Source organism: Coenobita brevimanus, chromosome 40, assembly GCF_032717465.1.
Source record: "Coenobita brevimanus isolate Jiangsu-jjx chromosome 40, ASM3271746v2, whole genome shotgun sequence".
NCBI classification, from domain to species: domain Eukaryota; kingdom Metazoa; phylum Arthropoda; class Malacostraca; order Decapoda; family Coenobitidae; genus Coenobita; species Coenobita brevimanus.
In genome coordinates this window covers 59376120-59391965 of record NC_136993.1, presented here as the reverse complement: position 1 = coordinate 59391965, position 15846 = coordinate 59376120, and the positions used below count along the sequence as shown (strand labels likewise).

General features: G+C 40.0%; 1 protein-coding gene across 1 annotated transcript in view; it reads left to right on the top strand.

Moving 5' to 3' along the window:
• Positions 1 to 15846, top strand: part of LOC145397141 (uncharacterized) — a 93660-nt gene that overhangs the window by 45678 nt on the left and 32136 nt on the right. Inside the window, exons 8-10 of the mRNA XM_080270338.1 lie at positions 2549 to 2677; positions 3212 to 3383; positions 3922 to 3998. Coding sequence (XP_080126464.1) covers positions 2549 to 2677; positions 3212 to 3383; positions 3922 to 3998 — 378 coding nt within the window. The remainder of the gene's footprint in view (positions 1 to 2548; positions 2678 to 3211; positions 3384 to 3921; positions 3999 to 15846) is intronic.

Sequence of the window (15846 nt, the reverse complement as noted above, 5' to 3'; positions counted from 1 at the left end):
TTATAAAGTTTGATTTTTGTATGCACAGAAAAATTGTTATTATTCCAAATATTTTTAAGCATTCCCATTGCCTGATTAGCCTTCTTTAACCTTTCCTCGAATTCAAAGTTCAAAGAACCATCCTTGGCTAAATAAGTACCTAAATATTTAAACCTATCAACTTGCTTTACAACCATACCTCCAATTACACATTCCTGCGCATTTTCCATATTCATATTGATTATTTCAGTTTTTCCACAATTAATAACCAAACCCACCTTGCGACCTTCACTCACCAAACAGTCCAACACTCTCTGCATCTCTTCTGGCCCATCACAAATCAAAACTATATCATCTGCATAATCTAAATCCAAAAGTTTCCTGTTCTCTCCCCAAAGTATACCTGCACCGGTTTCTGTTCCAACGCGTTTCATAATGTAATCAATGACCAATATAAATAGTAAAGGCGATAGAACACCACCTTGAATTACTCCGGACTTGACTTCAAACGAATCACTCAGACAACCATCAACCATCACTTTACAAAATGTGTCCTCATGCATGTTCATAATGACCCTCACAAACTCCTCTGGTATTCCATAATGTCTCATGATCTTCCCCATAGTCTCTCTCGAAACACTATCAAAAGCCTTTTCAAAATCAACAAAACAAAGACTTAACGGTACTCTCATTTCATTAACTTGCTGCATCAAATGCCTAACTATAAAGATCTGATCATTGCAACCACGTCCCTTTCTAAAACCAGCCTGTTCATCCCTCAGAATACCCTCAACCACCGGCTCCAACCTATTTAACAACACTCTACTGAAAACTTTCAAAGCTATCGGTGACAAAGAGATTCCCCTCCAATTACCACATTCACTCAGGTCTCCTTCTTCGGAACTTTAACAATTACACCATTCTTCCAAACTGATGGTAGTAACCCCGTCACCCATATCTTATTGAATAGCTTGGTCAAGATCATTATTAATCTATTCCCCTCCACTTTAAACATTTCCGGAAATAAACCATCCTCCCCTGGTGCCTTATTATTCTTTAACTGTTTTACTGCTTTCTCCACTTCTGCAAGCCTCAACTCTCCTGTTTCTATATTTAAATCTTCCTGAGCAGACGGTATATCCTCGTCTGGTGGTATTGGTCTATTAAGAACTGTCTCAAAATGCTCTTTCCATCTATTTTTAATATCTCCATCTTTGGTCAATAAATTTCCTTCCCTGTCTCTAACTGGTATTTCTTTGCGTTTACCTGCATTACCACTCAGTTCTCTAATCGATTCATATGCTATTCTTTGACTCTGTCCATCATTTTTGTTTATTAAGATTTCAGTCTCTGCAACCTTTTCATCCACACATCTTCTTTTATCTCTCCTACCTAACCTTCTTACTTCTGAATTCAAACTCCAGTACGCAGCTCTTGCTAATTCAATCTCTCGTTCATCAACGCATTGCATCTCACTCCTCAATTTAGCCTCACCTCTCTTTTTTATCATATCCCACGTTTCCTCTGATATCCATTTCTTTCTCCTGAATCTATGTCTCCTTCCAATCGTACATTCATTATAGTAAGAAGAAATGAAAATTAGGTAGCGATCTAATTTACCACCTTCCCTCACACGTGGCTTAAGGCTAGAAGAATCCCTCATAATAGGCACATCTGCCCATGGACAAATAAAAAAAATGCATATTGCTTGAACTTACATCACCCAGTTAACCTGTCAATAGCCTGCTAGAATACTAATTATGAGAAAAAAATGTAACTGTCAATTTCAAATTTGGCTTTCCTTTTCACGAAGCGTAGAGAGCATTATCTTCGGCATCACTAGCAAGAAAGTGGTGTTCATCAGAGCAGTTATGGGGAGGTCATTTGTTTTGCAAAGCTGATGAACTGAATGTATAAGTTTACACTTTTTCACACGGCTCCTTCCCAACCTGAAATAAATATCCTAACCTTAGTCAGAGTATTTATATAGGGGCACCTTCTAACTGTTTGGGTTAGTTATAGTGGAAAACCATGACGAAAGTACAGATATAAGTGGAGGAACCGATTATATACAGTCACTTGGCAGGGAAAGAATAGGCAGTGATAGAGCGTGCCATATGTTATTAGAAGATCTCCTCAGTTGAAGATGGTTAATAGTAATGAATATTATGATAATAACTTCATAAGTACAACCGTATTACAATACAAAAACATTATGCAAAATTTACAGTGGTGGTAATGCCATAAATGAAGAAGTGTATGATGGAGCCATGTTGTGAATGCTGCAATGTAGGGCCTATTTGTCGATGTTTTCTACGAACTGTTTAATAAAATTGCCATTATAATATCTGTAAACAAAAACACATTCGTTATATCCAAAATTAAAGATCTTGGATTCTGCTTACCAGCTACACTGATGACAGTTAACTAACAAAGTTCAATAATTCTAATTTTGTTTTTGAAAATAAACAGAAACTGTATTAAATATCATTATGACTCATACCTTTTCTCAGTGCTTTCAAATGAAAATTGACCTAAGTACTTTATAAATAATAATCACGTTGAACAGGTGCAGGTTATTGGTTCACCTACCGTTCAGCCCCGACGGTGCCCAGGTAATACAGGTGGCTTCCTGGATCCCCGAAAGAGGTCTCCACTATCTTACGCCACTCACAATCTTTCCAGAAAAATATCTTAGGTAATGTGGCCTGTTACAGGTGCGAATATGACTGTCAATATTTCCTACCTTCATTCTTCTGGAATACAGTAACAGTATGAGACAGGCATCATGGTTTATAAGGTATATTTTCCTTTTGCATAACCACCTCAACTAGACTACCGGTAATATACTGGATACAAGAATGTAATTATGCAACCTACGTCAAAGGATAAGAAACGTTGCTATTGAACTGAGAACTCTCTCTATTATGGTGAAGGAGTAGCATTTTTTGTATGATATTGTAATTTTGAGGTTTATTCTTGTTACCATCTACTGATCTTGTCCAGCTTATAAGACCTTCCCATAGTGAGGATATAAGAAGAATCAGTGCGAATAGTCCTTTCTAAACTGTAATGATTAATATGGTAGTAGGAAGAATTAACTGAATCAAAATGTCATAGTACTGACAGGCTGATTATTTTCAGTCAGAATTAACTGAATCAAGATGTCATAGTACTAACAGGCTGAATATTTTCAGTCAGTTTGTAAGAAGGAACTGTGATAATATTCCAGTTTCCATGGTAACACAATCGACGTTGCTGTGCTGAACTACGAGCCCTATTGGAAAGTAACGGTGACAGGCAAAACAACCACCTACTCCGGCATGGACTACAATCTACTGAATACCTTATCTGAGGCTCTTAACTTCACTTACCGACATATTCCAACACGCAGCTGGGCAGAGGTTTGTTCATTTTACCGTATGTCATTCTTGTTCCCCTGAAGGCGTCTGTTCGTGGTAGGCCTACACGATCTCTGCAGCATCTCTAATCATTTATCTTTGGGATCCTATGTGTCATCTCATCGCAAGTATACAGAAGTGTACCCCTTGATCATCTACTCTCCATAATTAAACTTATAAGAGGTTTCCAGGCACTTTTCATCTTCATTCTCTTTAAATGTCTTCCCATCTTGCAGCTGGGCAGAAGAGAGAATTCAAAATTTTATAGAACTGGAGTTCCAAGAGAGATGATCGCTTCTTCTACAGAGACCCAGGTTCAGAAGGGCGTGGTATTCTTTTTCATCTTACTGTAAAATTAAAACTTAATTCTATTCATATATGGCAGACAATATGTACCACTTATTTCGTGAATATTAATACAATGATGGCGAGGATATATGGTGTTCCTTCTGTAATTAATTAGGTTACTGACTGATACTGCACATTACAGGAAATATATACTCTGAGTGACAAATTATGATGGACATTAAATGCATTGCAGGTGGAAGATCTGGTGGAGATTCGTCGAACCTTGCTAACACCTGTAGCCTACTCGTTTCTCCCAACCAGATATAAGAGGTGAGCTTGTTCATGAGAGGCTTTATGCAATTGTATATGTTGTAATGGGAAAGACTGATTACTGAAAAGAAATATACTCCAAGCGGTCACACACCTCTAGGGGAGGCGGTGGCTGAATCGGTAGAGAGGTGTGGCTCCCACTCCTACTGGACCCAGGTTCGAAACCCGGCTGAGGCAGGGAACAATTTAAGGAACTCAGTTTCATTAGGCAGAGGGCGAATTGCCAGAAAACTAGCCGACATGTCGTAAGAGTACCTCAGCTATTACCAATATACCAGTCCTGTATTAGGGAGCATGTATTCATTATGGACGGTGGGTGGTAGCGTCGAAGTGGTGACATGTGGAGGTGTATGGTGTGTAGAGAGACTACTGGGCCTTGGGAACAGACTGCAAAACCTATACCCAAAGTCAGGCACATGAAAACATAAATATACGCTATCGAACACGAAACAACTCTGCATGTTTTTTTTTTTTTATGAAACATACTGTGCTACTTATAATTAAAAAAGAACAGACCAAAAATAATAGAATAAAATAAGATAAACGAAAACTCTGAAAATGTGCATATTAACCAAGCCTAACATGAAGTTTATGAGATAAACTGACAAAAACAATGCCTGCTTCAGCTTGTAAAGGTAACGTGCACTCTTAGCAAGTAGCAAGTTATACCCCTTCCTACAGTACGATCCCCTTTTTACGCATCAACAAAAGACAATGAAACCTACATCATCACCAGTAACCAAAGAGGATTTGGAAGTTTTGGACTAGCCAGTAGCAAGCAGTCCATGATACAACGCAGACTGTGTGCTGACTACCATTATGACTAATGGTCAAAACAACACTCAATCCCTCCGTCATACTTTGTAGTTCATATCACCACCAAAATGGTGCACCCCTTCAAGGGAAGTCACTTAATCATGGGAACGAGTCACTAGAGGAATGGGGGGAGCTTCTCTTCACAAAAACGCAAGCGTGACATGAGTGTAACTATAGCAAAATTGAGCCAGGGCCTCGACTCCACTTAAAAACTCCAAAGTCTTCAAGCACGCTTAGATAGTGGGAAGATTAATAGCCACTAGACCATCCCACGGACATTGTCAACAGTGGTGAATGGCAGCAAATAAAAAGTGCAAAGATCCAGAATTGGCCGTGTTTACTACCCTTGGACAAGACAAGCTGCTGCGGGATTACTGTTGAATCACGTTACACATTTTCTGACACAATAAAACGGACATCAACATACCAAAATTCCACTTGGAAGCTGCACTGCCCAATGAGGAAATGTCACTCAAAAAAATAATGAAACCAGCACAAGGAATGAGCCAAAAGACTCAGATTCTGAAAAAGAACTTAGTGAATCACCAGAAACCATACAAACATCGTTAAGGAGAGAAAAAAAAGTACTGGAGGCAAAAAGATTGTTGGCATCTCTGCACGGACAAGAGAGAGGACACCTTTGATAACTCACCTTTGATAACTGAACCCTCCAGTGTAGTAACCTAAAGGGGAAAAAATAATTATTTACTGGTTAAATGTTTTTATGTCACTATTCAGGCTTGAAGGCCATCGCAGTACAGTTATTACTCAGTGTTCTGCCCCTACCCCGCCGAGTCATATTGACTACTATTTCGGAATGAAGCAGGTACACGGCCGACTAGATGCACACACAGGCACTTTAAGACACACCCCATTGCTCTAATCTGCCTCGTGTCATGTTCATGGATAGAGGAAGAGGATGATCAGGCGTTGTTTGATTTGCTTCCCCGGATTCATCGAGATAGTGGGAAGGACAGGGATAAAGGACAAAAATGACAGAGTTTGGGAAATCTGTGATAACTGCTTGATCCATCATTATTTTCAGTGAACAGCAATGCCTGCATCATTACTTACGCTGGTTATATACACCGCGGTTCGATAAAATGAACATGTAAATGTGAAACATCCTTCTATACTTCGATCTTATCCAGCTCATACACGTTCCTGGCTGACTGCAGTCTGTCAGGCATGGTTTACGAAGGAGTTGAGTCTCAGCCCATACATTCAGCTGCAGGACGGCTTCTAAGATGTTAGTATAAAAAGTCACGTATTTGCAGAAGGATTGCAATATATATCCCTCACTGACCAGGACATGCTCGAAAACCATGCACGATACAGCTCTTAGACAACAGATAGGGGCGATGGGTGTGGTGAGGTATAAAGGTGACAATGCTGTCATTACTGATAATCTATAAGATTTTATATATATATATATATATATATATATATATATATATATATATATATATATTATATACATACATATATATATAAATATATATATATATATATATATATATATATATATATATATATATATATATATATATATATACATATATTATATATATCATTGGAGCCCAGTGTCCTCAAAATAGGACGGAACTGGGAATTTTCAAAAGTTAATAAAGTAGGGAACCCCCAGGTAAGGACCTATGAGCTTCGCGACTATGAGCCGATAGGCGGAGGGCGGTACGCTTAGCACCCTCCCGCAGTGCCTCGCCCAGCAGCTCTGGGATCCAATGGGATATATATATATATATATATATATATATATATATATATATATATATATATATATATATATATATATATATATATATATATATTGTTACATAGCCTATGATTTCATCATCCTTTGTGTAATTCTAACGTACAGTATGCTGCATGTTTGATCACGAGCGTGTTCTACCTCACTCCCCCCGTCCTCCCTTATAGTAGAGTAAGTCGTTCTTTATGTTGTTCAGAGCAGGAGTGTCAACTCTTTGTCCCCTCTGGCTTCATTTGTGCGTCCTTCTTACAAGTTGTATCAAGCTCTGCCGGCCCCTATATAATGAGCTCAGTCTCTGCATTATTGCCACTTAGATCTACTCCTCATTTTGTTCACATCTCTGTCCTCCCCTGTACAGTTGTTATTATTGTGAGTGCTCAGGAAGTCTCCAACCATCTAGCAGCTGTGTAATTTGAGTATAAGTGTTATTACATTTTGTTCTTGTACTGTATAGCATAAGGTGTTGATTCGTAGGCCTAGTAAAGTTTTATAATTCATATTGTCAGCCAGTGGTAATAATATTTTGTATCTGTAATAATATTTCTGGTCTTCTCACTTTATCAGGGCTGACTTAGATAAATTTACTCTTGCTAATTTCGTGTTAATAGAGACTATTGCAGTTAACCATATATTTAACCTGTTTTTGCCATTACATTATCCTTATGAGTCCTGAATGTTTTGTTGTTAGTTTGAGCATTAAACTTTGACTTGTAATTTTACCCACCCAACTCTTTTGTTTTGAACCTGGAACTTTACGGGACAGTAGTGATCTTTAGTATTCTCACTTAAAGTGTACATTATCTTTCTCTGTTCCGTAACATAAATTTGGCGACCTCTTATCAGGATATTATCATACGGATATTGCTTGATATTTTATGACTGTGATTTATTCATGATGTCTACTATTACTACGCTTGATGAAGCCAAAGATTTTTTGTCAAATGTGCAAACAGTGTGTGATGTAGAAAACAGAACAAAGAATGAACTTAAGCTTGTTGCTCAACAATTGGGAATTGCTGTTTGCTCTCATCATTCTAAAGATCAAATTGTTGACATGATTAATGAAAGCTTGTTTAATGTAACTCCTCCAAATGAGCAAACGCAGATTGAATTAGCTAAGTTACAGCTAGCCCTGCTGGAGGCTCGTGCTAAGGAGGCTGAATTTCAGGCAAAAGCTCGTATTCAGGAGGCTGAGTTTCAGGCAAATCCTAAGGAGGCTGAGTTTCAAGCTCGTGCTAAGGAGGTTGAGTTTCAGGCACAAGTTGAACTTGCTAGGATTCAGGCAGACCATGAGTGTCACATGAAACAAGGTGGAACTGGATCATCTAGCTCTGATGATTTTGATGTGGCTAAAAATGTTAAACTTGTCCCTCCTTTTAATGAGTCTGATTTAACAAAGTATTTTCAGTTGTTTGAGAGGGTAGCTACAGGTTTTAATTGGCCCAAAAAGTATTGGCCAGTACTCCTTCAAACTGTTCTCACCGGTAAAGCTCAAGTAACTTATGCATCTTTGCCTCAGGATCAATCTGATAATTATGATGTCGTTAAGAGCTTGATTCTTAAGGCCTATGAGCTTGTTCCTGAAGCCTATAGAGTAAAATTTAGGACAACTTATAAGCAAGATAAGCAATCCCATGTTGAGTATGCAAAAATCAAAGAAGATCTGTCAGAGCAGTGGTTAAATTCTAAGAATGTGGATTCTGATTTTGACAAATTTAAGCAGATGATTTTGCTGGAGGACTTCAAAAGGTGTATTAATAAGGATGTAAGCCTATATCTTGATGAGAAAAGAATAGATAATTTGTCTGATGCTGCAGTTTTAGCTGATGAATATGTTCTCACTCACAAGAGATATTCTAAAGAAAAAAGGAAAGCTGAGAGTAAGTACATTGCCTCTACTCAGAGTACAGGTGACAGGAAAGAGAATAAAGATGATGTTTCTCAGGAAGTAAATACCAGCTTCACCTCTAGGTTTCAGAAAAGTAAATGTACTTATTGTAGTAAGCTTGGTCATACTACGGAGAAATGTTTCAGGAGACAGCGTGATGTGAACAAAAAGGAGTCTTTAAATATTCAGTCAATTGGTCTAGTGTCCACCCTTGAGAGTTCCCAGAATTCTTTAACTGAGTTAACTGAACCTGCTTTGAGGGGTAAATTAAATTCTCATGATGAAGCTCCTCTTTTGAGCAGTAACGTGGGTGACACTCTCAAGAGTTCATGTGCTAATTTCCTGTCTGATGGTTTTGTCAGTCCTCTGGACAGTAATGACAGGAAATTAGTTAAAATATATCGTGATACAGGTGCTTGCCAATCCCTTATGCTGACCAGTGTTCTAGGCTCTAATGTTAATTCCTCTGATGAAACTGTGATCTTACAAGGTGTAGAGAATAATTACTTCTCTGTCCCTCTGTGCAGAGTGAATTTAGAGTCTGGTTTTGTTAATGGTTCCGTTATGGTTGGGTTGGTTGAAACACTCCCAATGTCAGGTGTAACTTTCTTACTTGGAAATTATATTGGTGGAAGTCAAGTGTGTCCAGCTCCTCAGTTGTCTAGTGAGCCAGTGGCTTCGGCCCAGGATTGTGATGTCCCTGATGTGTTCCCTGCATGTGCTGTCACTAGGGCTCAGTCTAAAGTTACTGGTGACTTAGAGGATAATGATGATGATGATGTCATCGTAGCTGACACTTTTCTTGCTAATTTGGACCACTCACCAGATGAGGCAGTACCCCGTAGTGTTGATAATTTGTCTCGTCAAGAGTTGGTTGAGTTGCAGGTTGCTGACCCTGAGTTGAAAGGTCTAGTTAACTCTGCTTGCAGTGAGGAAGAGTCAGCTGGTGCTTCTACTTGTTATTATATAAAGTCAGGAGTACTTATGAGGAAGTGGAGACCCCCAACAGCATCAGTCGACTGTGAATGGGAGGTTGTACATCAAGTTGTCATCCCTCGTGTTTGTAGGCAGGACATCATTAGAGTGGCTCATGATTCCAGTTTGGCAGGACACCTTGGAGTGAGGAAGACTGTGGCACACATTTTGAAACACTTCTACTGGCCAGGTATCTTCAGGGATGTTTCCTGGTATTGTAAGTCTTGTCACACCTGTCAAGTTGTGGGGAAGTGTAATCAGACCGAAAAGGTTGCACCTCTAGTTCCCATTCCTCCTTTTGAGGCGCCATTCACCCGTGTGTTGGTGGATATTGTGGGCCCTCTTCCTAAGACTTCTTCAGGATTTTCTTACGTGTTGACCCTGATTGATATGGCTACTCGTTATCCTGAAGCCATTCCACTTAGAAATATCTCAGCAAAGAACGTGGTTAAGGAAATGCTAGGGTTCTTCACAAAGTTTGGTCTGCCCTAGGAGGTACAGTCAGACCGGGGAAGTAATTTCATGTCAAATGTTTTCAAGCAGTCTCTGAAAGAGTTGGGCATCACCCAGATTACGTCTTCAGCTTACCATCCCCAGACCCAAGGAGCGTTGGAGAGATATCATCAAACACTCAAATCGATGCTCAAGAAATACTGTTTGGAACATCAGAAAGACTGGGATAAAGATCTTCCATTCGTTGTATTTGCTGCAAGAGAATCTCCAAATGAATCACTGGGCTTCTCACCTTTTGAACAACTGTTTGGCCATGAAGTAAGAGGACCCCTTAAGCTACTCAAGGAATGCTGGCTGTCACAGGAATATGACGTCAACCTGCTGAAGTATGTGATGAAGTTCAAAGAACGGCTGTCGACTGCTTTACAGTTGGTGAGAGAGAATTTAGGAGCTGCTCAGGAGATGAAGAATTGGTATGATAAGAAGTCCAGGTTACGCCACTTTCAGCCAGGAGATCAGGTTTTGATTCTGCTACCGTTGCATGGGCAACCTCTTCAAGCCAAGTTTAGTGGTCCTTATTTCGTGGAGAAGAAACTCAGTGATGTCAACTATGTCATCGCAACACCAGATCGTAGAAAGAACAAGCAACTTTGTCACATCAACATGCTAAATTTATATCACAGGCGGGACGAAAATAATCCAGTCTGCACTGTAGCTGTTCCACCCGAGTCTGCAAGTGAAGCTCTCCCATGCAGTATGAGCCTGAGTGATAGTTTGGGGAAGAATCCTGATATCATGAATGATCTCCAGACTAAGCTTTCTCATCTACCTCCCGAGGAAAGGCAGGAGTTTTCGGCATTACTGCAGGAGTACCCGCAAGTGTTCCGTGCCACTCCAGGAAGAACCACTGTGTTGATGCTTGATGTCGATGTTGGAGACGCAAAGCCAATTAAACTGCCTCCTTACCGTGTGAACCTAGTGAAAGTTCCTCTCATCCAGAAGGAGCTTGGCTACCTGTTGGACCACAAGATGATTGAGCCCTGTCAGAGCGAGTGGAGTTCTCCTGTCACCGTAGTCCCTAAGCCAAGTGGGTCACAGCGGCTTTGCATCGACTACAGACGTGTTAATCAGATAACCAAAACAGACACTTACCCTCTCCCTCGTGTGGAAGATTGCATAGACAAGATCGGAAAGGCTAGGTACATAAGTAAGTTTGATTTGTTAAAGGGATACTGGCAAGTACCTGTGACAGAACGTGCTAGGGAGATCTCATGTTTTGTAACACTAGGAAAGACTTTTGCATGTTCTGTAATGCCATATGGTATGAAGAATGCACCAGCCACATTTCAGAAGCTCATGAATGTTGTAACAGAGGGTTTGGCAGGGTGTGTTGTTTATATTGATGATGTATTAATCTTCAGTGACAACTGGAGAGATCACCTATGCCATGTCAGTAAATTTCTTGAGCGTTTGGTTCAGGCTAATCTTGTAGCTAATTTATCAAAGTGTGAATTTGGTCAAGCTAAAGTTCAGTACCTTGGGTACGTAATTGGTGATGGACATGTTGCACCACCAGGAGCTAAGGTTCAGGTTATAAGTGATCTTCCTAGACCTAAAAGTAGGAAAGAGCTACAAAGATTTTTGAGAATGGTAGGGTATTACAGGAGATTTGTTCTTAACTTTTCAATTCTTGTATCACCACTTACAGACCTACTGAAAAAGGGAGTTAAATTTGTCTGGACCGATAACTGTGAATCCTCTTTCAGCAAACTTAAAGCTATCCTATTAAGTCAGACAGTGCTCGCTACTCCAAATTTTGCTAAGCCTTTTAAGATGGCTGTTGATGCACGTGGTACAGGAGCTGGGGCTGTTTTGCTGCAAGAGGATGATCAGGGTATTGAACACCCTGTATCTTATTACAGTAAGAAGTTCACTCCACCTCAAAAGAACTACTCAACTATTGAGAAAGAGCTTTTGGCCTTGATTTTGGGTTTACAGCATTTTTCATTTTATTTGTGTTCTGGTTTTGACCCCATAGTCATTTATACCAATCATAACCCACTGAAATTCCTTAGTAAGTTTAAAGATAAAAATCAGAGATTGACAAGACGGAGTCTACTTCAGGAGTATTCATTAGACATACAACATGTCAAGGGGAAAGAAAATGTTATTGCAGATTGCTTATCTAGACTTTAGACAGATTGTTTTAGAGTAATAAGAAATTTCCTTTGTAAATTTCTTTTTTCTTTGTGGGGAGGTGTTACATAGCCTATAATTTCATCATCCTTTGTGTAATTCTAACGTACAGTATGCTGCATGTTTGATCACGAGCGTGTTCTACCTCACTCCCCCCGTCCTCCCTTATAGTAGAGTAAGTCGTTCTTTCTGTTGTTCAGAGCAGGAATGTCAACTTTTTGTCCCCTCTGGCTTCATTTGCGCGTCCTTCTTACAAGTTGTATCAAGCTCTGCCGGCCCCTATATAATGAGCTCAGTCTCTGCATTATTGCCACTTAGATCTACTCCTCATTTTGTTCATATCTCTGTCCTCCCCTGTACAGTTGTTATTATTGTGAGTGCTCAGGAAGTCTCCAACCATCTAGCAGCTGTGTAATTTGAGTATAAGTGTTATTACATTTTGTTCTTGTACTGTATAGCATAAGGTGTTGATTCGTAGGCCTAGTAAAGTTTTTGTAATTCATATTGTCAGCCAGTGGTAATAATATTTTGTACCTGTAATAATATATCTGGTTTTCTCACTTTATCAGGGCTGACTTAGATAAATTTACTCTTGCTAATTTCGTGTTAATAGAGGCTATTGCAGTTAACCATATATTTAACCTGTTTTTGCCATTACATTATTCTTATGAGTCCTGAATGTTTTGTTGTTAGTTTGAGCATTAAACTTTGACTTGTAAATTTACCTAACTCTTTTGCTTTGAACCTGGAACTTTACAGGACAGTAGTGATTTTTAGTATTCTCACTTAAAGTGTACATTATCTTTCTCTGTTCCGTAATAGTATATATATATATATATATATATATATATATATATATATATATATATATATATATATATATATATATATATATATATATATATATATATATCTGTGTGTGTGTCTGTGTGTGTGAGTGTGTCTGTAAGAAATAGGGAAATGAGCATGGAATTGAAGAAGTCGCTGCATGACAGGATTATGATACCAACTCTAACGTACGGAAGCGATGCTTGGACCTTGTTGGAAGGACACAAGTCGAGAGTGAGAGCAGTGGGAATGAGTTATTTTATAGGAGCATGTGGTTACATGGAGATACAGACATATGAAGAAGTGGAGGAGCGTTGTGGTGTGGATGTGGATGTGATGGAAAGCATTAGGAGAAATACAAAGAAGTGGTTTGGCTATGTTTTTTTTTCTTTATGTGACCGACTCTGGGCATAGGCTTCACAGCCTGCTTTCAAGGCCCAGTAGTCCTCCTACGTACCGCACACCTCTACATGTCACAACTTCGGCGCTAACACCCACCACCCATACTGAATACATGCTAGGGCTGTCTCATACAGAACTGGTGTATTGGTATTAGCGGTGGTATTTTTATGACATGTCGGTGGGTCATCAGGTACATCTGGAAAGTCTGATTTTATGAAACTCAAATCCTTTAACTGTTCCCTGCCTCAGCGGGATTTGAACCCGGGTCCGTCGGGACTGCAGGCCAACTCTCTACCGATTGAGCCACCGCCTCCCCCGCTAGAGTGGATGGAGAGCAAGAGAATAATGAGGACAGTATGTGAGTAGGCTGGAGGGGGGAGAGGGAGGGGGAGGCCGAGGATGAGGTGGAGGGATAGAGTGGTGAGGTATATGAGTGAGGGGGATGTGAGCTAAGGAAAGGGCTGCAAATGGCGGGGGACACGGTGACATGGAAGCGATTTTTTTGTGGCCACCCCTTGCGGGATATAGGTGTCTGGCAATAGATATAGAGACAGACAGTGTCCCTTACATAGCGTAAGAAACAAGAGGACTGTAGATCTTCCAGTTATTGGCTACTACACCTTCATCCCATATCGTATTATAAAAATCTAATAAAAACAATAGAAACTCGTACTGTAAATGGCGAATCATATTATAGCGTTATATCCCCGTCCCTCACTGCCACAGGCTTGAAGAGCAGTAGTTCAGGACGTTGCTCAGTGAGTTGTTCTTCCTATGGTTAGCCTTTCGGTGTACAGGAAACAAGACCAGCTCAGGCGTTGTAAATAAACACTGGCTTGTAAAGTTCACTGTCTTTATTTTCCTAATAATTACACTTCATCCTTGCCAACTTTACTTCGCCATTTTCACAATACCACAGCTATACAATCTTCACCAGCTGCAATTATACTTAATGCTTGCCAACAACACTTCACTATTGTCACAAGTACCGAAGTTATAGAAACTTCACCGACCGCACTGACACTGAACTACATTCAAACTGAGCTGAAGACTGGCTGAAACTGCTCTAGTTTCTTCCCCATCCTTGTATATGCTTGCATTATACTCGACCCATTGAGTACAGCTGCCAACTCAGAGACATCCCAAACATGACAGAGTTTTCTTACACTGCATAACATCCTAAATTATTTAGCATACAAACTGAGATAAAATTACATAATCTAATAAATAATCACATAATTAAACAATATAGAAAAAAAAAAGAGCAAAAAAATTAATGTACAACTTACAGAGTAACTACGCTTACAAACAGCAGGCTAACTGGCAACTCTGACTTGTGATGGAACTATGAGAAACATCGGGAATTCTCCAGCATAATTTTTTTTTTTTTAATGTGAAGAAGGAACCAAAGGCCATGAGCCCGCAAAACTGTTCCTTCCAAGAGAAAAACAAAATGCAAGAGAGAGCCAAATTCAAGATCCATTCATTTCGAGATGCCTGGACACACTGCGTTTGAAAGACTGGAGATCATAGGAAGCAGGAAATATAGACAGAGGGAGACAGTTCCAGAGTTGACCTGTTGCATAAATGAAGGACTGGGAGTAACGGTTAACTCTTGCATTAGAGAGTTGGACAGAAAAGGGGTGAGAGTTTGCTGCTAGATGGGTGCTACGCGCCCATCATAGAAGTGGAGGAATGCATGCAGACAGTTCAGAGGAACAGTGACCATTGAGGTAGCGATAGAAAAGAGATAAAGATGCAACATTGCGGCGAAGAGACAGAGGTTGAAGGGAGTCAGTAAAAGGGGGAGAGTTAATGAGACAAAAAGCCTTTGACTCCACCCTATTGAGAAGAGCTGTATGTGGGGAGCCTCCCCACACATGAGAATTGTACTCCACACAGGGGAGGATAAAACCCCTGTATAGAGTCAACAACTGTGCAGGGGCAAAAAAGGAACGGAGTCGGCTTAGCACACCCAATCGCTTGGAAGCGGATTTTACAAGAGATGTAATATGATCTTTCCAAGACAAGTCCCGAGCAAATGAAACCCCAAGTATGTTCAAGGATGATGCAGGATTAAGTTGAGTATTATTAAACATAAGTGGGTATACCCATGGAAGATTTTGTCAGGTTGATAGGTGCAGAAACTGAGTCTTTGATGCATTAAAAACAACCAGATTATTTTCACCCCAGCCAGAGATATGAGCCAAGTCAGACATTAGGTGTGCCATAGCCTCATCCCTTGCCTGTTGAAGTAACTGCTGAGATGGACGTTGTGGGAATCGAATGGAAAGGTGAAGGGTGGAGTCATCAGCGTATGAGTAGATAGGGTTAGATGTACAGCTTAGAAGGTCATTGATGAATATAAAGAAGAGAGTTGGTGATAGGACAGAGCCCTGAGGAACACCACTGTTAATAGATCTAGGAGATGAACGATAGCCATCTACAACAGCGGCACTAGAACGACCAGAAAGGAAGCTAGAGATGAAGGCACAGAAAGAAGGATAGGAACCGTAAGA